Here is a 26,166-nt window from a genome sequence, read left to right as displayed (position 1 = left end):
AGCCTCAGACACTTCCCAGCTGTGTGACCCTGGGCAAGTCACTTGACCCCCATTGCCCACCCTTACCACTCTTCCACCTATGAGACAATACACCGAAGTACAAGGGTTTAAAAAAAATAGATATAAAATGCATAAACACATTTTATAAGTAGAAATAAATTTATAAATATAAAACTTATAAATATAACATTTATAAATATATTTTTAAGAGCACTAACAGAAAGAAGATACTAGAATTAAGGGGCATGGGGAAAGGCTTTCTCTAGAAGGTGGGATTTTTTAATCTAGGACTTTAAGGAGGCCGAGAGGCAAAAGAGGTCGTTGTTCTCTCAGATAGGCTGGGCTGGACCTGTAAAGGGGGTGCTATCAGTAACACTGTCAGCTCTCAATTATTTATACTAGTAGAGGGAATGGGGTGTGGGTAATGGAGAAGAGAAGAGAAACCCGGAGCCCTCTAATGAAGTCATGTCTTATAGCAACAGGTAAATCTAATTTTGTCTGACACAGGCTAATGTTCCTGGGCACTCAGCAAAAGGCAGCAGAGTTGAGGAGAACCCAGGCGATCTTGGAACTCATCCTTTGCTATCAGCTGTGGAGGGGCAGCATTACATAGCAGACTAGGTCTGAGATATCCTGGTAGTATGACCCATAGCAAGGTACTTAACCTCTTGGTTTCCTGGCCAGTTTTCTATGGCTACAAGCCCCAGATGCAGTATTACCCTGTTAGAGGGAATTTGGGAATTCCCTCTGCTGATGAAATTAGAGTAGACTTGGTTTATGATGGACTTATTTCACCCATCCTGACCCAAAGCCCAAAGGAAAGGCAGGCTGCCACCTGGGAAGATGCTACAGGGAAAGCATGGATTAAGTACCTACTCTAAACAGAGTGGCAGCTGGGTGGTCCAGCGGATACAGTGCCAGGCCTGGAGTCAGGAAGACCCGATTTCAAATCCTGCCTCTGATGATTGCTACTTAAGTGATCTTGGACAAATTAATCAGCTTCCAACAATCTCTGGCGGCTCTGCAATTCTAGGTGTATGATCCTCGATGGTAAGGAGGGAAGTGCGTTAGCCATCTAAATCCTGTTTATAATGCTGGGGTAGCAAGAAGAGGGCCCTGACTGCCACTTACTTACCCAGCCTCAAGAGATCACTTAATTATTTGGCAAAGAATTAGCTATATTACTCGCTTCACAGGGCTGTTAGAACTTCAAATGCTATTTTTTAAATTCTTTCTTCTCCTTTACTTCTTATGGATAGTCAGTTACCAAATCTTATTGACTTTTCTTTCTGAAATATTTGTCTAGACCAGCCATGGAAAAGAGAATACTATAGAAATGCAGTAAGGGGCAGCTAGGTGGCTTAGTGAATAGAGAACAAGAACTGGAGATAGGAGGTCCTGGATTCAAATCTGGCCATGGATATTTCCTAGATGTGTGATTCTGGGCAAATGACTTAATTGCCTAGCCCTTATTGCTTTTCTGCCTTGGAACGGATACTTAGTACTGATTCTAAGACAAAATGAAAGGGTTTTTAAGGAAAGAAAGAAGGGAAGAAAGGAGAAAGGAAGGAGAGAGGAAAGGCAGGCAGGAAGAAGAGAGGGAAGAGAGAGAGACAAAGGAGGGAGGGAGGAAGGAAGGAAGGAAGGAAAGAAGTAAGGAAGTAAGGAAAGAAAGAATGGAGCAAAGGAAAGAAAGAAGGAAAAAGGAAGGAAGGAAGGAAAGAAGAATGGAGCAAAGGAAAGAAAGAAGGAAAAAAGGAAGGAAGAAAAGCAATAGAATAAAAAGTCCTTTGACATTTAAAGCTCACATCCTGGCCTATCTCTGCTCCTGCTTTACCCCCCCCTCCCCAAACTGATGAGCCGGCCACACCGTCCTCCCAGCTGCTCCTCAAACACATCATGGCCTCTTCTTTCTTTGCCCTGGGCCTGACTGTTCCCCAGGGCTAGAACACTCCCCCTCCCACCCTCTTTAGGTAGAAGCTCCGGCTTCCTTTAAGACTCTTATCAGCTCCCCCCAGCTATTTGAGGCATCCCCTCAAAGGTTATCTTCTATCTTCTCTGCGTTTATTTCATATATGTTGTGCACTCATGTATGTAAATCCATGTGGACCGGAACATGCACACCTGTATATACAATGTGAGTCATGCACATATACATGTGTATAGGCTTGTGAGCCAGTTCCTGTATGTGGGCGCACACACGTATGCCTACACTCATCTAGATGTGTCACGCTGTGGCAGCATGCTGCGTGTGAACACGAGCTGTCAGACTGGAGTGGTCTAGGTCCAGATCACAGTACTGAATGGAACATGCATGTGTCTGTGTGCATGTTCATTCAAACACACATGTATGCACGCACACCCCCAGCTGATCTGGACCTAGACCGTTTCCAGTCCGACAGCTCTGTATGTCTGTCTGTTAACCCCCTCCCCGACTCTGTCTCTGCTTTAGTCTCTCTGTCTTTGTGACTTTCTGTATCTCTGCCTGTTTCTCTCTGTCTCTGTCTCTTCCATGTGTCTCTGTGTCTCCATCTCTACACACACACACACACACCCCAGAGGCACATCGTGCCCTGGTCCATAAGCATACAGTAAGTATTTAATCAGTGCTTGTTGCTGGATCGGGTCTCCTCCTTTCTTCCCATAGTTCGCCGCCCCCCCCAGGACCTCTGCACTCTCCTCCTCGGCCGCCATCATTTCCCCTCCCCAGGAGATCCGGTCAGGTCCCTTTTCTACTCAAACATCTATAGGGGCCCCCTATGACTTGCTCAAGCATCATTTAAATGCATGTACCGGGCTTTTCCTGCTCATCATGGGCACCTTCCTATGGTACTTTAAGGTCCATAAAGCCCTTTACGGGTGTTCTCTTGTGGTGGCCCCCAAATAAGCAGAGGAGGAAGACACTGAGGCTGGGAAGTGGGACGTGGCTTCCTCGTGGTCCTATAGCAGGTAAGTGTGTGGGACTGGATTTGAACTCGGGACTTCTGGGCTCCCCAAAGTACTTTATTCCTTACTCTTGCCTCGCGGATCGGAGCCAGACATTCTTGCAGCTTGATCTCTGTCCTGTTCAGCAGCGTGCGCTCCGGCTGAACCAGGACTCTTTCCTCCTCCCCAAACGTGCCCGTGCATGCGTTTCTCCCTCTGTGCCTGTGGCATTCCTGCTCATCCTTTAAAACCCACCAAAATGCCACATTCCCCCCAGCTTGTTCTGGGCCGGGCGGAGGCATGCCAGGCCCCCCCAGTGTCTCAGGATGGATCTTGGAAGGGATCCCTGGAGAGCCAGTTAGCCCTGTGTATGGGTTTGGCAGGAGGATGCTGAGCCAGGACCCGGCCTGAGGCCCCGCCTGCTCCCCTGCTCACATGGAGGCTTTCTCCTCGGGCTGAGCCTTCGATGCCCTGAGCCAGGCATGTCTGCCCGCCGGGTGGCTCAGTGACTCGAGAGCTGGGCCTGGAGTTCAAATCCAGCCTCCTGTATTTTCTAGCTATGCTCCCTTTCCTCCTCTGTAAAAATAAGAGTGCCGACTTCCCAGGGTTGTTGTGAGGATCAGAAAAGCCATCTTTGTGAAGTACCTGGCAGTCGTAGATGCTCTATAAAGGCCAGCTATGTTGTTATTTTGAGGAATGTCTCAATACTTTTTTTAAACCCTTATCTTTTGTCTTAAGGCAGAAGAGCAGTAAGGGCTAGGCAATGGGGGTTTAGGGACTTGCCCAGGGTCACACAGCTGGGAAGTGTCTGAGGCCACATTTGAACCCAGGACCTGGCTCTCTATCCACTGAGCCACCCGGCTGCCTCCTCAAAACTTTTAAGGAAAAATGAGGTAAACCTACATGGAAGGGTGGGGTCAGGGCGGTGCTTCTCCTACAAAAACCATCCCCCACCCTCCCTGGGCTCCCCTCAGACCCCCCCCAAGCTCCTTTGGACCTTCTCTAGTATTGAGCTCCTCTCAGTGATCACAAATGTCAAGTGTTCTGTTTTGCTTCCTGCTAGCCTGGGAGCTCCATGCAATGTGGGGAAGTGCTAGTAACCGCCCACCCCCAGCAGGATGATGCAAGCTCTCTGGGGCCCTCTGCAAAGGCTTATTGGAATGAGATAACAAGGGGGCAGCTGGGTAGCTCAGTGGATGGAGAGTCAGGCCTAGAGACAGGAGGTCCTAGGTTCAAATTTCACCTCAGACACTTCCCAGCTGTGTGACCCTGGGCAAGTCCCTTGACCCCCATTGCCTACCCTTACCACTCTTCTGCCTTGGAGCCAATACACAGAATTGAGATAGTATCAACTCCAAAAGAGAGGGGTTTTGGGGGGAAAAAGAGGTCCTGGACAGGCTTCCTCCTGTAAAAGTAGGGGCTGGAGGATGCCAGGACTGCTGGGCAGCTTGGATGAGAAGGTGCTCCCGGGAGCTCTTTGCCGCTGTGAAGATCGTCTGGGCCCACAGTTCATCCCGAGGCACACGTAAGGCTCACCTCTTTTCCCACTTGCAGGTCTGCTCGCAGTTTGGGGCAGCTTTCCTTCCCAAGGCTGTGCCTCACCTGGCCCCTGTGCATCTGCGGGGAGCTTCCGGGGCTTCTCCACCTGCCCCCCCCCCCCCATGAAACACACCCACACCCACCTGCTAAAAGCACACACCAAATGAGAATCGTAAAAGAGGACAAAAGTCCTGTGTGGTTCTAAAGTCAACGGGAACCGCAGGCATTTAGAAGGGTCGCCGCCCCAGATCTTTAGGGAAACGGCCTCAGCCTCTGCGTGGAGGAGAGACACCAGGCAGGGAGACCCCTTAGAAGGCTGGCCGGCTGAGAAGGGGGGAGGGGGAGATCCTGTGATTTCGGGAGCTGGCAATGGGTTGGGTAAGTGGAGTGAGGGGGAAAGAAGAGTTGAGAATGGGGCAGCTGGGTGGCTTCATGGATGGAGAGCCAGGATTAATGGCTCCCAATCTGGCCTCAGACACGTCCCCGATGTGTGACCCTGGGCAAGTCACTGAACGCCCATTGCCTAGCCCAGTGATGGGAAAACTTTTTAAAGAGGGGGCCAAAGCAAAGGAAATGCTCATCTGTCAGTGTGTTTCTAAGGCAACTCTTTGGAAGTTTCATTGTATTGTATCCTACTCATTGTATTCGTCAGATTAGGAATAATGTCTGTGGGGTCAGATAGAACATTTCAGGGGGCCACATCTGGCCCACAGGCTGTAGTTTGCCCATCACTGGCCTAGCCCTTACCATTCTTCTGCCTTGGAACTAATATACAGTATTGATTCTAAGAAGGAAGGGAAGAGTTTAAAACAAAACAACAGAGGAAGTGGTATTCCTTCATACTCCTTCCTCCGACTCATATACCCACATCAGTGAGACCTGGGTCTGAGCCCCAGCTTTGTGAAGTTGGGTAAAAACAGAGGTCAGAGTGCTTGGCTTTGAATAAAGACCTGGGTTCAAACTTGAGTTCGTATTTTGACTCGAGCTACATCTGTAATATGGGGATTAAAAATAGCACTTAAGTGGTTAGCAAGGTAGCTCAGTGGAGTGAGAGCAGACCCACATTTATATAGCGCTTTACAGTTTCTAAGAAAAAGCTTTTGTTCAAAACAATTCCATTTGAAGCTCAGGAAATTGTTAAGCTCAGACAGGTGACTTGCCGGTGGTCAAAGGTTTGTAACCCTTGTCTTCTGACTTCAAGGGTCAGGTCTCAGTTTCCTCATCTGTGCTGAAGGGGTTGGCCTAGATGACCACAGGATCTCAGACTTAGTTTGAATGTTGGGGGCCCTTCCAGCTTTCAGTACTCTGGTCTAGGTGAGGAAAATCCTGCAGAGCATTAAAGTAGGCACATTCCCTGCCATGCAGAGGGTGGCCTTAAGCCCCGGAGGCTGTAGGTGTCTCCCAATCAGTTTTTGGCAGAGGTAGAATTTGAATCCAGATGTTCTTGGCTCTGCCCTGAGGCTGCTTTTCCTCAATGTTGATCCCAATGTTTGTATCAAAAACCTTTCTGGCTTTGAGGCCCTTGGAGCAACACGGATCTCTCCCAGAAGCCACTAATTTCGGAGCACCTCCAGTTTGAGGGGTGTCTCCCCACAATCCCAAACTTGCTCAGGCTCTCAGGTGCCTCCGTGAGAACCCATTTGACTCCTCATTCAGCCCTGGTCCTTCATGGTGGGATGGGGGACTGACGTCCAACAAAGATGGGGTGTTGCCCTTAAGAGGCCAGGAATGGAAACGCCATCTTAGAATTGGTTCCAAGACAGAAGAGCGGGAAGGGTTAGGCAATGAGGATTAAGTGACTTGCCCAGACTTGACCCCGGATCTCCCACCTCCAGACCTGGTTCTCTACCTATCCAGTGGCTCTAGGACTTGAATTATTTCAGTAGCACAGAAACCATACAAACCATTTCAGCAAAATAAGCACTGACTCCATTCTGCTTTCCCCGAGAGTAGAGCCAGTCCTACTGCTAGGCCAGCACAAGCAGGACACTTTTGTGTTTTTTGATCCAGTCTTGGGGTCCCTGGTGTCTGAGTGTCTAAGAACAGGATAATCCTGGGTTCTCCCCTGGAGGGACCAATGGAAACAGCAGAGGCTGTTTTAGGACAGTAGAATGAAGTATGTTCCCTAGTTTTTTCCCCTTAGGGATGGTTTGGGAGGGGAAGGGTGCCACAGGCAGGGAGCCCTTCCCTACCATTCTGAGATCTCAGAAAGAAAAACCAGTCTTCCTGCGCCTCACTCAGATACACACATTTATTTAGACTCCCGTTCACTGCAGCCATGGCTGCCAAGATATTTACAGTTACGGACAGGGCAGTGAGTCTACAGAGAAGGAATCATCCAGGATTGGGGCCCAGATATGCCAGGAGGTAAAGGGAACCCTGACAGGGCATGGATCACCTGAGTAGAAAGCCCTTGCAGCATCTGGGACAGGACCTTGTCTTGAATGGGAAGAACAAGGCATGGTAGAGCTTGAATGGTTTGAAGGGATCCTCCCTTCCCAGGGAGGAAGCCTGAGGCCACTCAGTAGATCACTTTGTGCATAGCCCAGAGGATGGGCCAAAGCTAGAAGTAGTATTTGGGAAGAGTGATGAGGGTGGAGAGGGGAAGAAAGCCCCCCACTTTAGCTGAAAAGCCACTCCTTCTAAGAATGAAGTCTTCTTCCTCATTCCCTCTCTCCTACGTCTCAGGTTGATGCATAGCTGCCTAAATGCTTCCTAGGAGGTTAGTCAGGATGAACTAGGAAGGTTTCTTCCTCCTCTACTTCTACCCCAATTTTCCCAAGGAGTGAGAGAGAGCTTTGAGTCTTTAGACTAAACATTCCATTTCAAGTTTGGTTTAGGCTGAAAAGAGGGCAAACCCCACTTTTCTCAAGTAAAATAATCCAGAATGGCTTCCATAGAAGGGAGGGGGGAAAGAAGGGTTAATTTTCCCTCCTTGTCCTGGTCCTAGGGAGGACCCTGTCCTTTGGCTGTCCCTAGACTATGCAGTAGCTCAGCAGTCCCAAAGCTTCTAGGCCAATGATGGGCAAACATCCCCACGGACCAGATCCTGGCCGTAGTTTTCCCATCACTGCCTTAAACAATTCCCTAATCACTACATCTGGATGTGGGGGCCTAGTGATTAGGGAATTTTTAAAGCAGTGATAGGCAAACTACAGCCTGGATCTGGCCTGCGGGGGAATAGTTTGCCCATCACTGTTCTAGGCTAACCCTGACGCCTCCTAAACTTTTCCAGGCAGGCTCACTTATTTTCCTGGAACTCAGATGATTGACTTCCAAAGATAAGAGGTGTCTCTGGCATGGGCACTTCATTCATTACCACACTTTACCCCCTTCACACCTTGGTAGACTGTATTTACAAGTAGCTGTGGCCAAAAGATGAACCACCTGCTGATGGCCTTCTGGCCATGTGTCCCCTCTAGGCTTAGGCTGGCTGGCCCTCAGACTCAGGACCACAGCTTATCACCCTTCTAGTACAGCAGGACCTGTGAGAGCCTTTAAGAACCCAGGGACACCCCCATATCACATGAGGCACTGGAAAATTCTTCTGCCAATTCAGAAGTCCATGAAGATTAAAAAAATATATATTACAATACCTAGATAGTGATGGAGCTGGGGAACAGCTCTACCAAGCCCTCTTCACCCTGACTACCCACCACCACACCCAGGGAAGGGAAGAGCTGGATCCCTGGAAGAGAATTGGCTCATGGGTCATTTGAAGCTGGCATGCTGCCCAGTTCCCAGCATAAAAGACTAGGATGAGATTTCTGGAAATAAGCCATGAGTCCAAGCAAAACCTAATTTCTGACAGGGGCTAAGACCTCATCTCTCTTCTTTTCTCATCCATGCCAGGCCAGCTCTTTCAGGACTCAGGATGGCTCCCCCCCCAACCCCAGCCCAGGTATGATTAGTCCTTCTTTCTCTCATCCTATCAGTGAGGAGCAACAAGAGCCTCTGGAGAGGATGTTCTGAAGCCCTTAGGTCCAGTTCTGATGAGGCACAGAAAAAGGATAATAATGGCTCTGGAAAAGAGGGTTCTTCCAACCCCTCTACATCAAGCCGCCCAAGATGCCTCTGGCCATGAGTCCCTACCTGGGAGCCTCTTGCTGGCTGATTTTTACAATCACAACATAGAACACAAACATGGTAAATCCGCTGGGCGTGGGGAAGGTTTTCTGCACAAGGCAGATTGTTATACAAGGCCCATTTTCTCAGCCCTGTGATGTGTTTCCTTAAAACTAAACCTAAGCCTGAAAAGACGGAAACAAAATGTAGATCCCTAACAATACACACACACCACAAGCCCACTTAGTTAGGGTGGCAGGGAGAGGAAGGGCACAGGGAAGCATGTTTTGCTTTGTTGGAGAGAGGTAAGGAATGGGGTGGCTTCTTCCCAACAGACTGCTCACACACAATCCCTCCCAAGAAAACCCTCTTGGCTGTGGGCCCTGAGGAGCTCAGGGGTGCTTGCTGATATGGAGGGTGTAGAAGGCCCATGGTTCTGGAATGTAGATAACTCCTGGGTATTTCTTCCTGAGGGTGTGATCATTCCACAGCCACAGCACCCACAGGGCTACAAATAGAAGCGTAAAGAAGAAGGTGTAGAAGAGGAAGAGTCCATTGCTGTCTAGGTAGAGGCGCTTCCGCTTCTGGTGCATCACGAACGCCATCATAGCGAAATAGGTGAAGATGAAGAGGATGAAGATCTGCCCTTCAGTGACCAGATACCTTGGGTGTCCCAGGGAGACAGACAAGCAGACAGTTAGGAGTTGCTCATTCCCCTCACATCCCCCCTCCACAGGGTTGTGGCTCTAGTCAGGGCAGCCTTAGAGGCATCTAGTCCCCATAATTTCCCCAAAAACACACTCAGGGCAAGGGAACTAAGACTTGCCCACACCTGGCCCTGTATTGGAACTTGAGATGATGTTCTGGAGCAGAGGAAGCAAACTCGAACTAGAAAGGGTCTCTGAAGCCTCTTAGAAAATATCAAACTAACATTATCTATGTTGTTCTGTATTTATATTTCTTTTGTTCAATTTTCCAATCTGGTTCACAAGCATTTGGGGGTGGGTTTGGAGTGGCCCCCAGGCCCAGACTCTGATCCTGTGCTTTAGAGCACTCCAGGGTTCTCACTAGCTCTTCCCTTTCTCAAGAACCTGGAGTGTTTCTCAACTGGCCCTGGGGCAGCGTGCTCTCCTGGCTCTCCCACGAACTAGCAGTGTAATGCTAGGCAGGTCCCTTTACCTCTCTGGGCTCCCACCTGTCCCACCTTTACAGAGTTGTGCTGTCAAGATAAGATAACATATGTACTTAGCCTTCATAGACTGGGATAGATCAGAAAAATAGAGAGGGGAGTACCTCCCAGCAGAGCACCAAGGCTGGTCCCCTCTGTCCTACCTCCAGGGGCCTCCATCCTCTATTTGATGCTCTTCTGCCTCTATTTCTTAACTGCCTGCCTTCTGCTCTGGCCAAGCTGGCCTCCACCCTCCCTACTTGGGCCCCTGAGCAGAATGGCCTTCTTCTTCTTCCTTCTCTGCTTATCTACTTCTACTTAGGAGCTCATAAATACAGAGCAAGAGGGATCTTAAGACACTGACAGATACAGGGAAAGATACTTAGGGCATTTAAGTGACCTGTCCAAGTCGCACAGGCAGAAATGACAAAATTGGGATTTGAATCTGAGTCCTGTGACTCAGAACCCCAGCAGGGATGAAGGCCCAAACTCAAGCCTCAGCTGTTGTAGGAAGCCTTCCCAGATGATGCCAGTTCTGAGTATCCCCCAACCCTTTCACATCAGATCATGGCCATGGCTTCTTCTCTGGAGCTCCTTGGGGGCCAGATTTCACCACAAACTTGTTATACTTATGACCAGTGCTACAGTTTATTGCTTAACTATTCAATTTTATTATTTTCATAATAAAAGACTATATTGGGGCAATGAAATAGCACAACAGATTAAGAGTCCCAGGCAGGAGGTCCTAGGTTCAAATCTAGCCTGAGACACTTCCAAGTCCTATGAAGCTGGGGCAAGTCACTTAATCCAGATTATCTAGCCTTTGTCACTCTTCTGTCTTAGAGCTGATATCAAGATAGACAATAAAGTTTAAAAAACAAACAAATAAATGACCTTTCTGAAGGCAGGGACCAGGCCTTGGGCCTCCTCAGTAGCTCCCAAAGACCACAGCAGAGAGCTAGAGACACGCTAACCATTGACCAACTCCTTCACTGACTTGGGTCATTTGGTCCTTGCCTTTGGATAGGTGTACACATTAGCCAGCCCACTCTAAACCATTTTCCCCACATTCCTGAGTATCTTGTGTCCTCCCCTTTACCTCCCCACTCCTCACCAAAAGACCAGCTGTCCTACATACCAATAGTACAGGCTGCTAGGGCCCAACAAGAGCAAAGCGGACCGAGGCATCCTGCTCTCCCTCTTTGAAGTGGTGAAGCAGCCACTGAAGTACATGAAAAGGATGAGGAAGAAGGGGATGTACCTGTAAGAAATACCAGAGCCTTAGTGCCTCCCCCACCTTGGGCCAGATACATACCCCTCCTCCCCCTCCACTCTTCAACCCCTGGTAGGGACAGGCTGTTAAATGCCTTGGGCCTCCTCCAGCACAGAGAGCTAGGAAAGGTTCCCCTTCCCCACTAGTAACAGAAAAATATGTCACTTCCTGCCTCTTGGGGCTAACAAACAGGTTATGATGATAAGTTACCCCGCCTTTCAGGAAAATGCCCCTAGAAATGGGATACCTGGCATGGGCCAAGCATGTGACAGTCTCTTGTGGAAAAGATGAAAAGACAATAGTTAGATGGAATCCAAGCTGGCTGAAGGACCAGCCCAAGGAGTGCTGGTTAATGGCATGACTGAGAAGGAAGTCTCTGGGAGGAGGGAATAGTTCACCTTTTCTATCAGTGACTTAGATGAAAACCAGAATGGTCCTTTCATCTAGATCTCCAGATAAGACAGGCCTGGGAGGGAAAGCTAATACTGGGACAATGGGACAAAAGATGAACTTTAATAGGAATAAGTCTTAAACTTAGATTTATTATTTTTTAAATTTTATTTATTTAGAATATTTTACCATGGTTCCATGATTCATATTCTTTCCCTACCCTCTTTCCTCCCTCCTCCCAGAGCTGATGAGAAATTCCACTGGGTTATACATGAATTGTTGTTCAAAATCTATTTGCATATTATTAGTATTTGCAATAGAGTGATCATTTAAAGTAAAAATCTCCAATCATACACATATCAAACCATGTGGTCAATCATGTTTTTCTTCTGCGTTTCTACTCCCACAGTTCTTTCTCTGGATGTGGATAGTGTTAAATTTAGATTAAAAAAAGAAAAAAAAAAACAAAAAGAAAATACCAAAGGGGCAGCTAGGGAGCATAGTGGATAGAAGGCCAGCCTTAAGTCCTGGAGGCCCTGGGTTCCAATTCAGCTTCAGATACTTTCTATCTGAGTTAGCATGGGCAAGTCCCTTAACCCCAATTGCTCCAGCCTTTAATGCTCTCCTGTTTGGAATAGATACTTAGTGTCGATTCTAACCCTGAAGGGTTTTTAAAAAATCAACTGTGCTATATAATAGGATAGGAGATAGGGTAAAGGGAGTATAGTTAGAAAGCAGCCTATGTAAAAAGAACTGCAGGCTTATGGACTGAAAGTTGAGTCTGTGTCCTATGAAGGTCAATTGAAAGAACTGGATGTGGTGTAAGACTCGAGAAACATTCTGTGTTTCAATGTGAGCTAATGGTGTGATGTGAGTGTCAAACGAGACCTTAGTCTGTATCAAACGAGCACATAGTAGGTGCTTAACAATTCTGTCAGATTAAATGTGTTGCATTTTTCTCATTGGTCCCACAAAGTCAGAGCTAAGTCTGATGGGTAGAAGTCACTGGAAAGCAGAGACTTTGAAATGTGTAGAAATAAAAATGACAGGATTTGACAAGTGATTATACGGAGACAGAGAGAGAAAAGAGAGGAGTGGGGAGAGGCAGAGAGAGACAGTGATAGAGAGACAAAGACAGATCCTCAAAGAAAACACCTGGGCTACAACCTAGTGTAGTCCTCAACAGAAGTGGGGAAATGTGGAATAGGAATGAATTTGGGGGTGGGATATCATTTGCCACCCTTCCAAACCTGCTCTCACTCTTTGCTACTCATCATTTCCACCCAAAAAAACCCAAAAATGGGCTGGAGTGGTTCCTTATGTCCATGATGCAGAGTCCTAGGGGATACATGCACTAGGGCACAGAGTGTTAGGGGGCTGGGGGGGGAGGGTCAGTGGGGGAGAATTTTGCATGGACAGCTAATGGTGCTCAGGTCTCAGTAGGTCTGAAACTCCCAAAGACTTCAATCTCAGGACAACTACAATAGGAGTCCAGATATGAAAGGGAAGGGCACGTAGTCATAGCTGTCTGATAACATAAGGCTCTACTTTGGGCCTGGCTTCTGGAGGAAGGGGTTGGGAAAGTCATTCAGAGCAGAAAAGTCAGCACAATACTTGGTCTCTGAATAGGGCCAGATAGTCTTCTTTTTCAAAACAAGTGTGAATATATGTATACCTCACACCTGCACCTTCCTCCCCTCTCTTCTTCCTCTCTTCCCCCTGCCCCCCTTCCTGGTTGGTGTGTGTGTGTGTGTGTGTGTGTGTGTGTGTGTGTGTGTGTGTGTGTCTGTCTGTCTGTCTTTCTGTCTGTCTCTCATTGATCCTTGGCCCTATGTGGACCAGGAAAATTGACTGGAAAGGCAGGAGACCAACAGTGTGAAGAAGAAAGGGGATCCAGAACATGCAGGGAGAATGATCGGCGGGCAGCCTCTGATTGATACTGTGCCTGCTCAGATATAGTCTTCTTTACTTTCCCCTCTCTGTGTATGCACACACATTCTCTTTGTCTCTCTCTATCTCTATCTCTATCTCTATCTCTATCTCTATCTCTGTCTTCCTCTCCTTCTCCCTCTAAGAAACTTTTCTGGCTTATAAAAAATTAGGTTCCCCCTTGCTGCTAGTGTTCCAGGATGAAGAAGGCAGATTTTACTCACTTCCAGGCTCCTTGTACTTCCCTTCATTTCAGTGCCAACAAATTGATGATGGTGATTAATATAAATATAGCCATCATGTTAAGTTATTTTCCAATGTATATGTGTGTATGTATGTTTTTATCTCTGTATCTATTCCTTTTGAGTTATTTATGTTAGGGGTGAAGCCTATATTTGGGCTAATATGGAAATCTCTGAAACACAATCTTTCCTCTTTAGCACACCCACAACCTCTCCCTCACACACCCACCCTCACACATGTTCTGGTTTCATCTCCCTGTCGCATGCAGTGTGTCACATTTCCTTTTAGTCTCCTACTCTCATATGGTTGGATTCCATCTCTGTCTCCCCCCACCTTGCTGTCTCTCCTCCTCTCATGCTGTCTCTCTCCGTATCCTTCCAGAACACACTGTTAAAAGCCCCAGTAAGGCAGGAACAGGGGAGGCAGCCCACCCATGACATCCTGCTGTTGCTTTGGAGTCAGCCACATTACTCCATAAATGTCCCCTAAACAGGCCTCCAGAAACACATTGTGGTGTGTGCTGGTCATCTGTAAGCCCACAGGCATCCAGCAGGGAACACAAAGAGGTGAATACCCCTAGCTTGACAACAACTTGTCCAACACTTTCCTGTGCTTCCCCAGCTCCTGTAGCCAATGCCCAGAACTCCAAACAGCCATGTGCTAGTACAGTGGAACCCAGAAGGCCCTCTGTCTGTCTGCTCTGTCTCTCCCACTAGCCCAGAATGAGACAGAGAACCAGACTGAGAAGCCTGTTTGTTTATCTTTGTACATTCCCCAGCTGGAAGAATACTGGGAGGTGAGTTGGGAACTTTAGAGGTCTAGCTTAGACTCTGTCACACTATGATGAGTGAACCTTGGGATAGTGAGTCTATTTTCTTTCTTATCTGTGAAATGAGGATCCTATGACTGTGCTTCTAGGCAGGATGGGGCTTAGAGGGAGACCTGATGGCCACTCAATTAAATGAAACCTACCAAATATCAAAATATTTTTAAAACAAAAGTCATAGATCCCTGCCTTTAAGTGATAGATTTTCAACAGATGGAGATTGGGTAAAGGGCACTGTAGACACAGTATAGCACAAGCAAAGGCACACTGGACATTTGTGAGGGATAGCCAGAGCAATCCACATTGGCTGGAACCTAAGATGGTAGAAGTGGAGCAAAGCTAGATTGTAGAAAGCCTTGAATGCCAGACTAAGGCCCTTGGATTTTATTCAGTAGGTAATGGGTTTTGAGTCGATGAGTGTCAGGAGGAGCAGCAATGGGCTAGGCTAACCTGCCAGCAACAAGAAGGATGGATTTTTGGGGAGGTTTACATATGGCACTCTAATAGTCCCTATAGGATATAATGAAGACTAGACTATGGTTGGTGGCATTAGGGACAGAAAGGTGTTTTGGAGAGATATTTTGGAGATAGAATTAACACAACTCGGCAACTGATTTGCAGTGGGATGAGAGAGAGAGAGATTATAATACTGAGGTTTGGAACACTACTAGAGCCCAAGTGCAATCAGCCAAAATAGAGATTAGGCTGTGACGGAAAAATATCAGATTCACCTTAACTGTTGCTGAGTTTGAGGTGCCAACTGGTGATTCCAGTGCAGATGTCTAGTGAGTAGCAAGAAATGCAAATGTGGGAACTCCAAAGAGAGGGCATGGTTAAGGAGACTGTTCTGGGTATTATCTCTACAGAGTTGGTATCTGAAATTGTGAGAATGGATGAGGCTGCCAAGGGACAGAATCTAAAGAAGGAAGAAAGCAGGCCTACAAGCCATGGGATGCCTGGAATAATGGACTAGGAAGAGTAGGCATAATATCTAAGAGGTAGGAGGAGAACCAAAGAGATGTATTGTATTACAAAAGCAAAGGAAGGAGTACCAAGAGGTGATTGGTAATAAATAGTCCAAAGCCACAAAAAGGCCAAGGAAGATGACAGCTGAGAAAATTATTGGATTTAGTGATAAAGGGGTCATTCCTGACTGGTATAGAGACTAGCAGGGAAAGAAGTCTGAATGCAAGGGATAGAGGAATGAATCAACAGTGAAGAAATCTATGCATCAGATGGAAACAATTCCTCGAAGAAGTTTGAGGGTGAAAGAAAGGAGGAAGGTGGTGGTCATTTGAAGGGATAGAAGAGTTTGGAGGAAATCTTTTTTAAGAACTGGGAAAAAGCCCCAAGTATATTTGTCCCAAGATGGAAAAGATTCCGCGATGAGGGAGAGATTGAATATTGTGAGAATGACTGACCAAGTAGAAAGAGATGGGATTGCTCTTTGTCTGAGTCATGCAGAAGGAGAAGGATGGGTGGCTGGTCTGAGGGGTGACGCTTTCAATGGATGGCCATAGTCTTCTCAGCAGTAGAAAACCCAATTCCCTGTGCTGGGTGTAGAAAGCAGGGGTTGAGGAGTGTGTGGGGGGAAGGTTGGTTGGCCCCTCTGGGGATGTAACAGGGAATCAAGAGAGATGACTAAAATGACTGCTTAGCAGCCGGGGAAGGAAGGCCCACCTGCTTTTATGTAGCAGATTCATTGTGGATGCCTGCAGGTCACAAATTGGCTTAGAAAACCAAAAGTTAGCCTTACCTACTTGTGCTGCATTTTAATTAATCTTTTAAAACCATTTCCCAATTATATTTTAATTTGGTTAATTTGGAGAAGAGTCTCTAGGCTGCCTGGGGCCCTCTGAACATGAAACCTGGGGCACAACTCTGAGCAGCAGAAAGGAGCCTTCCCCGGCCTTTCAGTGTATTCTTCCTCCTCCCTCCCCCCTTCCTCAAATCCTCCAAGAAGCAGCCCATACCTTTTCTTCATTAAAGTTACATCCTGACAGCCTTACCCAGCATCGCCACCACCACCCACAGTCCAGCTGGGTAGGAGATTTTCTGTGGAATATTATCAGAGACCACTCGAGGACAAATCTCAGAGCCGGGGTAGGGGTGGGGAGGCCCACGAAAGCTCTCCCTCCCCTCCAGCCACCCCCCAAGAAGCCCAGGCATAGCCCCAGTGCTAGTGTAGAAAGCCTCCTGCCGCCCTCTAGTGGCCACTCAGGGGTACTGAGCAGCAGGGCCCAGAACACCCCGGCTGGGGGTGAAGGACCCCGAGGGACGGGCCTCTTTCCCAAAGCACTAGGCCAGGCCACTCACCACAAGCAGTGTCCGAGATATTCATCGTAGTAGTAGAGCAGCTCGAAGGAGTCAATCTGAGGGGAAAGGCAACACCGTGACCATCCCAATGCAGGCCCCTGAGGTGGCTGCCAGGGGAGGAAGGCTTGCTGTGGCGGGTGGAATGGGGAGGACGGGGAGTCCCTCTGGGCCTTGCAGGGGCCACCTCTTGCTACAGCCTTCCTTCCTGCTTCCCTCTGTGAACTGACTTCTTTTGCCTCCCTCTCCTCTGATAAGTGGGGAAATGGGAGATAAAGGTTTATTTTTTTTAAAACACAGCTCTAAAGAGTGTATGGAGATGGAAGGCCAATTCAGCCGCACAACATTTCTGGGGTCCAAATGCATGCGTGTCCACACCCACCCACATACACATAACCCTCTCTTGGCCTGTGGGGTTGGGGCTTATTTCTTTTTGAGATTCGCTCTCTTTACCTTGTCCAGGATGATGATGTTGTGGCCATTCATGGCCCCAGTCCTAATAATGATTAGTACAAAAGTTTAACTTTTCCATTTTTCTGACACGGGCTGGTTCTCACCTCTTTTAGGATCCCTGACAGCTAGGACATACTATTATTGGTGCCAGATGTGGTGGGGACACCCCATCAGCTTGAGCTCTGGGGCAGTTCAAGGAATCCCTCTGTATTCTCCAGCAGGGACACAAGCCTGTGCCACCCCCCCAGGACTTGAAGCATTGATAGCACCCACAAATGGTGGTCTAGGGGTAGGGCACACTATTTGGGATGAAGGACTGTCAGCGTGATGGTGGTGCAAAATAAGGAAAATGAAGCCTATTTTCATCTACATGTTGTATATAAAAAGTACTTCTGAAGGTGAAATACTGAATGCTACAGGAGATAATTTCTGGTAGAGGGGAAAGCACCGACCCAGGTGAGGAGAGGTTATCCTTACCAGTGTTTTTGGTTTCAGGTTCTTGATGATGGGGTTCTCCCGGACAGACAGGTGGTGCTGGTACCCACTGAAGATCAGACGGTGGTTCACAGAGTCTCCCACCAGGTGAATGCTTGAGCCCATGATGAAGGTGATAATACACACGTACACAATGGATCGAGGCAGGGTCTTGGGGGACCTTTCAATGAGCTGCAATTTAGAAGCAGGCATTTGGGACGTCCTGACCCGAAACATTCTCCAACCCCTAACCAGCACTGGCCTTTGATGGATGATTCTGACCCCTCTCACTCAGATATCTTATTTAAAGCTCAAAAAACTCCTTTCCAAAGTAACAGGTCCTTATTTTCTGGCTATGAACAATGTGGGAATTTTTCTTTTTGCTTGACTATGTATATTATAAAAAGGTTTGGTTTTTGTTTCTTCTTCAAAGGGAGGAAGGTGAAGGAAGAAAAAATGGAATTTTTTTTGTTAAGAGAAAAAAAAGCCAAATACCAAAAACACCCTACACCCAAACTCTAAAAGTCCCAAGTAATATGTCCCCAGCACATGCTCATGTTGTACAGGGTTACCCTACTACCCTGAATGGCCACCCTGCCCATTCCTGCCTGTCCAAACCCTTCACAGCCTTCAGCCCAGAGCTCTTGAGTCTTGCTTCCCTTCCTAGAGAAGACCGGCTCCTCTTAGTTCTCCCTTCCTGGGGCTCCCATGAGGGCTCTCCCTATAGTACACATGTGGACCCTTACAATTATCTATTTAGAATTGGACAGGACCTGAGAGTCCAGCAGCCCTTTTTTTTTTTTTGCTTGACTATGCAAATTTGTTACAAAGTTTTGTTTTTCTTTTTTTTCCTTATCAATGTGGTGAGACAAAGTGGGAGGGTGAGAAAAGAAATGCTGTTAAATGAGAAAAAAAACCTAACTTTAAAAAAAGCAAACAAGAAAACAAATCAATGAGCCAGCCCACCCCCTCTTTCATAGATGTGGAAACTGGGGTGAGAAGTGAAAGGATTTGCGTAGAGTCAATAGAACAAGTAGAAGAGGAACGCTGCTCCCTCCTCTAACCCCAAACCTAGCATTCTTTCCACTCTCCTGGAACTGCCTCCCTTCATTACATTCCACTTCATAACTGGTTCTATGCTATTTTGTGTGCTTCACTCGTTATTCTTCAGGTAAACAACGTGTGTCTCTTATTTCCCCTTTCAGCTTCTGAAAGGGAAGGACTATATATTATTCTCAACAATAGGTTCAGGGGGAAGTTAGGCAGCTCAGTGCATAGAGAGCTAGGGGAGAGGTCCTGGGTTCAAATCTGGCCTCAGACATTTCCTAATTGTGTGACCCTGGGCCCAGCCCATGCCCTTCTGTCCTAAGAATTGTTATTGAGTTGGGGGGGGGTGGGGAGGGCGGCGAGGCAGCTGGGTAACTCAGTGGATTGAGAGCCAGGCCTAGAGTTGGGAGGTCCTAAGTTCAAGTCTGGCCTCAGACGCTTCCCAGCTGTGTGACCCTGGGCAAGTCACTTAACCCCCATTGCCTAGTCCTTACCACTCTTCTGCCTTGGAACCAATACACAGTATTAACTCCAAGACAGAAGGTAAGAGTTTAAAAAAGAACATCATATGCAATGGGGATAAACTAGAAGCCTTCCCAATAAGATCAGGCATGAAACAAGGATGCCCATTATCACCTCTATTATTTAACATTGTATTAGAAACACTAGCAGTAGCAATTAAAACAGACAGACAAAAACAACAGGTTCAGAGACAGACATGAAAGGGCATTTCATTAAATTGCACATTGAGGTGGCAGTAAGAGTGAGGAGGAAGTAGGTGCTCTCTCTTCGTCTGCTCTAAGAAACCTGTGTTCCAAGAGAAGTCTCCCTCATGGGGAGGCGTGTGACCCAGGTGGGGGAGACCCTTCCCTGCTCGCCCTCTCTTGCCTGAGCAGTGGGGCCCTCCTCCATCATGCCCTTCTTCTTCTCTTAGGCCTGAAGCCTCACACCCCTTCCCTACCTTCATGTAAGTCAGACCTTTATGAAGTGTCTACCCTGTGCCAGGCTCTGTGCTCACTGGAGGGGACACAAAGAAGGGGGAGGGACGGAGAAATATCCCCAAACAAAACCAATCCACCAAAGCCAGGCCTTGTTCTCGAGAAGTCCTCAGCCCAGCATTCATGCTCCTCCGATATGGGGGTCTGAGGGAAAGCCTTAGAACACTGCCCAGCACATAGTGGCCATTACTCAGGCCTCCTGGCGTGTCCAACTCTTAGGGGTCCTGCGGACTGTCCCAGACTATCCATGGGGCTTTCCTGGCAAAGGTGCTGGAGTAGTTTGCCATTTCTTTCTCCAGTAAATTAAGACAAACAGAAGTTGAGTGACTTGCTTAGGGTCACAGAATTAGTGCATGTCTGAGGTCAAATCTGAACTTAGGTCTTCCAGACTCCAGACCCAACACTATCCACTGAGTCACCTAGCTGCCTCCAAGCCCCTAGTAGGCATTAAATGTTTATTGGATGTGCAGAAAATAAATCAAAGAGGCAGCAAGACAGTACAGTGGATAGTTTTCCAGGCTTGAAGTCAGAAGGTCCTGGGTTCAAATCTAATTTCAGACACTTCCTAGCTGTGTGACCTCGGACAAGTCACTTAATTCCAGATCACCTAGCCCTTGCTGCTCTTCTAAGAACTGATACTAAAACAGAAGGTAAGGGTTTCACTAAAAAAAAAGTTAAAAATGTAATGTAGCAGCCAAAAAAATATTAATACTATTTATCTTCTCCAATGCTAAAAGAGTATTCAGAAGAAGGGAGTTAACCATCACTACAGAAGAAGGGAGTTAACCAACCCCTATTAATTCCAGTGCCTCCTCTCCTAATTACTTCTTATTTATCCTGTATATAACTTATTTGTTGTCTTCCCATAATGAGGGGACGGTGAGCTCCTGAGGGCAGGGACATTGCCTTTTGACTTTTTTTTTTTATTATTCCCAGCACTTAACACAGTGTTAACCTAGAGTGTTTCCAAAGGAAAGTGAAGAGGATAGTAATGGCCCCTGAGACCAAGTCCTATGAAGATGATTTACAAACTGGAGGTGTTTGATCTGTCCGAGGGTGAGGTAGGAAATTAGGGCCGGGGCTGGGATGGGATGATGGGACATAACAATTGTCAACTATCCGGAGAAGGGGTCAGCTTATTCTACTTGGCTGCAGAGACAGAACTAAAGTCAATAGAAGTTCCAGAGAAACCGGATGCAGGTTTGATATGAAGAAAAGTGTCCCAAAAAGGAGAACCATCCTAGGATGGAACAGGCTGCTCCAGGAGAGGGTAGCACCCTCTCCCTTCCCTACCCTCTAAGGCAGGGGTCGGCAACCTTTTTGGCCGTGAGAGCCATAAACACCACATTTTTTAAAATGTAATTTCGTGAGAGCCGTACAGTGCTCACAGTGCGCTCCTGTAACAGCGCCTGAAAAAAAATTGACTTTATGGCTCCTGCAGAAAGAGCCATACATTGCCGACCCCTGCTCTAAGGGCTCTTAATTGGAGGCTAGACCACCATTTACCAGGAAAGTAGCAGGGGAAAGTCTTGATCAGGTATGGGTTGGACTAAATGGCCCACAGTTCCTTCCAACTGTGAAGTTCTAAGATTCCAGGAGTACAGAATCTAAAGCTGAACTAGACCCTAGAAATCATCTAGCCTAACTCCTCATTTTATGAGAAAACGAAGATTAGAGAAAAGTTATATGTCTTGCCTGGGTGGTAAGGAGCAAAGCTAGGATTCAAACCCAGGTCCTCTCAGTCCAAATCCAGGGCTTTTGAGGGCCATTCTTTGGGAGGATGATTTTTAAATCTCTCTTGTCCAACCCCTCCAGACTTGTTTGTTCCTTTAAATCTTCTCAGCACTTCTGTTCTCTGCACCAAGTCAAGCAATCTAGGCAAACAAAAAATTTGGCTTGATCTTTGGAGCTAGGATTAAAAAATTTGGATTTCCTGGTATATTATACAAAATGATGAAGTATTACAGAACAAGTTTGTTGTTTTTATGTCTTCCTACCTATGGGTCTTCTCTCTCTACTAAAGAACAGTAAACTCTGCCTTTGCATAATGTTTTTAGCTTTTCAAAGAGGTTTCCTGCCCATTATTTTGCTAGAGCTTTACTAACATCCCTGTGAACTAGACAGGACATCATATCCATTTGATAAATGAACAATCCAAAGACCAGAAAGGCAAAGTGACTTCCCTAATAGTATACATTGTCAGTGGCAGAGCCAAAACCTCAACCCCAGGGAACCTTCCCTGCAGCAGGCACTGGGGGGCTCCATTCCTTCTTATAAGCACCCAGACTAGGACTGGGCCCATGGTGGGGGCTGAGCAGCCTGGGAGCTGTCCCCAGAGCATGCTGACTTCTGGGTCTCTAAGGTTTTACCTTGAGTAAGAGAAATGGTGTGATGACGTTGTAAGCCATGTGAAAGTAGTCTCCCACACTGGGCTTGTTAAGTGGAAACCACTCTAGAGGGAAAATTATCTGCAGGGAAGAGAAGAAAGATGTCCATGAGGTTTCTGCGTTTTCTCTGTTAGGTCAAACAACAGGCTGTATGGAGCTTGTCAAGTTTCCCAGGAATGCTTCACCACTCCAGGCCCACCCTCCCCCCAAACCCAAAAGGAGCAGGAACAAGTAAGAAAACAAGTTATTACTGAATCACATTTGGGTGTCATATCAAGAGTTTAAAAGTATAGTAACAACCCTTGAAGGAGGAAGGAGGAATATTCATTTTATAGATGAGGACGTTGAGGCTTCTTAGAAAGTTTGTGTCTTGCCTGGGAGTTCATTAATGTCAGAGTTGGGGCTCTGACTTGGGTGTCTTGAATGTAAATCTGTGTTGCCATGCTGTACATTAAGTCACTTTTTTAAAGGTGGTTCTTCCTCCTGACTCCAAGCCTATCCACTGGGCCACCTAACTGTCCCTGGTGGTTCTTATACTTTGAATAAACAGTGGTGGTGGGACAGCTGGGTGGCTCAGTGTATAGAGAGCTAGATCTAAAGATAGGAGGTCCCGAGTTCAAAGTTGGCCTCAGACACTCACTTTCTAGCTGTGTGACTCTGAGCAAGTCACTTACCCTCTATTGCCTAGCCCTTACCACTCTTCTCCCTAAAATAGGGTATGGTTAAAAAAAAAAAAAAAAAGCAATGGAAGAGAAGGGCACTATAGGCTGAAGGATGGCCAAGCGTAAAAGAGGTATTACTGACTTTCCAAAGTGTTTACACATACACCCTTATTGGATCTTCACAATAACCGTGTGAGGGAAGTCTCATATATACTCCAACTATATATAATACACTTTCTAAGGTATCAAAGAAGTAGAAACCAAGGAGATGCCCATCAGCTGGGGAGCGAATGGTAGTGTATGATGGTCATAGAATACAAGAGTGCTGTATAAGAGACTATGAGTATGCTGAATCCAGTAAAGGATGGGACAACTTGCACTGTGATGATGCAGAGGACACAAGAACACCACACTCACAATGATGACCACAGTGCAAAAGCAAAGAACCACCATCAAAAAAATAAGGAATAAATGCTGCAAAATTACGAAGAACAAACTTGGCTCCAAAGAAGAGACAGGAGATAGATTCTTTCCCCACTCCTTTACAGAGGAGAAAGATTCACAAGTGTGGAAATCTGTACATTATTGGCAGATTTTTTTTGGGGGGGGTGTGAATGGGGGTAAATATTGATTTCCCTGATTTCTTTTCTCTGCTTACTCTTTCTCAAAAATATATTCTTTGTTATATGGGATAACACTCTGGGAGAGAGCGGGACATGGAAAAATGAAGGCAACATAAAAATAAAAGATGCCGATAAAATTTACTCTTTAAAAAAAAGGTGAATGCTGCAAATTTACAAAGAACAAGTGTGGCCACAAAAAAGAGATCTGGAAAGACATCTCCATCTACTCCTTTGCAGAGGTAATTTCCAATTCCAGTTCCACTGGTACAGAAAATTACATATATTGTAATTTTTCGATGAATGGATCAATTTTGCTGATTTTTTCCCCCTCTGCTTTTTTCTTCTGTAAAAAAAAAATTTGTTATATGGGATGCCTCTATGAGAGGGGGAGGAATTTAGGGTATATAAAGACAAAAGATTTTTTAAAAATTTAAAAAATTTTTAATTTTAAAAAACACAATCTTGTGAGGATGGTGATTAGAAGTATTATCATCTGCATTGTATCCAGGCAAAGTGGCCTCCTTGGGCTCCCTCTGTGTGACATTTCAGCTCCTGTGTCTGTTTTGGCACAGGCTGTCCCCTGTCCCTGGAATGCCAGCCTTCTTTGGCTCCACCTCTTATTCTTCTTATCTTCCTTTTAGGCTCAGCTTTTAAAGGTCACTTTATGCAAAGTCTTTTCTGGCTTTCCCAGTTGTTAGTGTCCTTCTCCTCCTCATTACTTTTGTATATATTTTGCATTTTACTTATCTGCTGACATATTGTTTCTCTTAGTGGAAAGTCAGTTGTGTCCCCTTACTCAGGGCACAATTTTAAGCCCTCTCCTGCTTGGGGCCACAGAGGCCTCTCTGCTAGTACTGCTGCCCTGCAGAGCACGAGAGTCAATTTTTGTCCTCTCCTGTTTCTGCACCATCTGTAGCAAGTATACCTGCTCAGTGGGTGTCTGTTGATGAGGACTATTAGTCCAGTGTTCTCCCTAAGCAAAGCAGGGGCAACCAAAGTTTAGGAAAGGACTCTTACAGTGAGGTTTTTGATACTACATTTCAATATAATTGGTTTCCTTCATAATTCTATGTATTTTGTTTCCTGTATTATTCTGAGAAGAGGTTGAAAGGCTTTACCAAACTGCTAGAGTGGGCCATGACACAAAAAAGGTTACGAACCCCTGGTTTAGGGGGAAGTCTCTAAGGAGTCACTGCCCAACCCATGATGGAGATCTTCCTCACCTCACCTCACATTCTAGTATCTAGATGTGGCAGCTCTCACTCACCAAAACTGAGCTCTACTCCCACCCACCAAAATATTGAATCCTCTTCCTTCTCCCTCTGCTGTTACTGTTGATGGCATCACTATCTTCTGCCATCAAGGCTAGAGACTTCAACCAAGAGACCACAGATTTGCATACTCATCCCTCCATATCCAAGCATATGGAATTCTCCTTAACCCAACTGCTCCATTACCAGGCCAAGAAGCAAAATGAGATATTCTGTAGCCAATAAAATCCAGTGTCTCTTTTTTTCTGACATAGACAGCAGACAATTTGTTCCGCATAAACCTTCTCTATAATTTCTCCTTACTCACCATGGCAATGGGACGGCCAAAATCTAGAATCCAGTTCTGTAATGTCAAGTAGAACCATAGGTCAAGATGGAAAGGAGAAGTTCGGGACCCATCTTCAGCTTTGCCTGCAGGGTGTCTGGAGAGAAATGGAAGGGTGATTAAATCAACATCCTTCTCTTTCTCTCTCCTCCTTCCCATGCAGCTGCCTTTTAGAGGCAACATAGCATGATGGACAAGAGACCTAAGCCTTAGAGGGTAGAGAAACCTGGGTTCATGCCCTACCTCTGATGCATATTAGCTATCATACACCCTCTTGGTCCTTCTACATAGCTTCCTAAAATCATTCTGTATTACCCAAGTTGCTGAACTGCACTGGTGGAAGGAATTTCCACATAGGAGTTCTCCACATTAATGACATACTAGGGGCAGGTAGGTGGCTCAGTGGATAAAGAGCCAGACCTGGAGACGGGAGGACCTGGGTTCAAATATGGCCTCAGACAATCCCTAGCTATGTGACCCTCAGAAGTCACTTAACCCCAATTGCTAAGTCCTTACAACTTTTCTACCCTGGAACTAAAACTTAGTTTTGATTCTAAGACAGAAGGTAAGGGTTTGGTTTTTTTTTTTTTTTTAATGACATATAGATCCTACCTCTTCCACTATCCTCCAAAAGGACAAAAGACACATAAAAAGATGTGGGGAGATATAAGTGATACAAAATTCCCTTACATTTTGGAAGGAAGTTTCTGCTGTATAACTTAGGGTCCAACATTGAGGCATTATAAGAAAACTGGCCTTGGAAGAAAAAAAATGGAATTTTAGTACTACTACCATCACTAATTCACCATGTGGTTTTGGGTCTTAAATTTCTCATCTGTCAAATGGAGATAATAATCTAACATAAGGTGATAATGAAGATCAAGATAGAAAAAGTGTGGACAAATAATTTGATGACCTGTGTTATCTACAGAGGAAAAAATTGTTACTCTCCCTCTGTCTCTGTCTCTTCCCATACCCACCCACATACATCTCTAAAAATATTAATAGCAACATGTTTTGTGTAAAACACTGCAAAAATAAAAGCAAAGAAAAAATAGATAACAACAGAAGATGACCACAGATTTGGGGAATTGTTGACCAGATCACTATATGAATGGGGTATTAATGCATCTTGAAAAATGATGACTATGATGTGGATTTCAGAGAAAAATGAGATCAGCTGTGTGATGGATGCAGTGTGATGAAAGCAGGATCAGAACAATATCCACAGAAACTGCAATAATGTAAACAAAGC

At 46.2% G+C, this 26,166-nt stretch overlaps 1 protein-coding gene across 1 annotated transcript in view; it reads right to left on the bottom strand.

Annotated features, from left to right (window-relative positions):
• Positions 1-7,607: 7,607 nt before the first annotated feature.
• CLN6 (CLN6 transmembrane ER protein) overlaps positions 7,608-26,166 on the bottom strand; it is a 35,574-nt gene continuing 17,015 nt past the window's right edge. The window contains exons 2-7 of the mRNA XM_044665325.1: positions 24,894-25,008; positions 22,013-22,111; positions 17,602-17,790; positions 16,675-16,730; positions 10,836-10,958; positions 7,608-9,192 (exon numbers count right to left, since the gene is read on the bottom strand). Coding sequence (XP_044521260.1) covers positions 8,922-9,192; positions 10,836-10,958; positions 16,675-16,730; positions 17,602-17,790; positions 22,013-22,111; positions 24,894-25,008 — 853 coding nt within the window. The 3' untranslated portion in view covers positions 7,608-8,921. The remainder of the gene's footprint in view (positions 9,193-10,835; positions 10,959-16,674; positions 16,731-17,601; positions 17,791-22,012; positions 22,112-24,893; positions 25,009-26,166) is intronic.

Source organism: Gracilinanus agilis, chromosome 2 (assembly GCF_016433145.1).
Source record: "Gracilinanus agilis isolate LMUSP501 chromosome 2, AgileGrace, whole genome shotgun sequence".
NCBI lineage: Eukaryota > Metazoa > Chordata > Mammalia > Didelphimorphia > Didelphidae > Gracilinanus > Gracilinanus agilis.
Note: the sequence above shows the minus strand (reverse complement) of the source record. Positions and strands in the feature narration are given on the sequence as shown.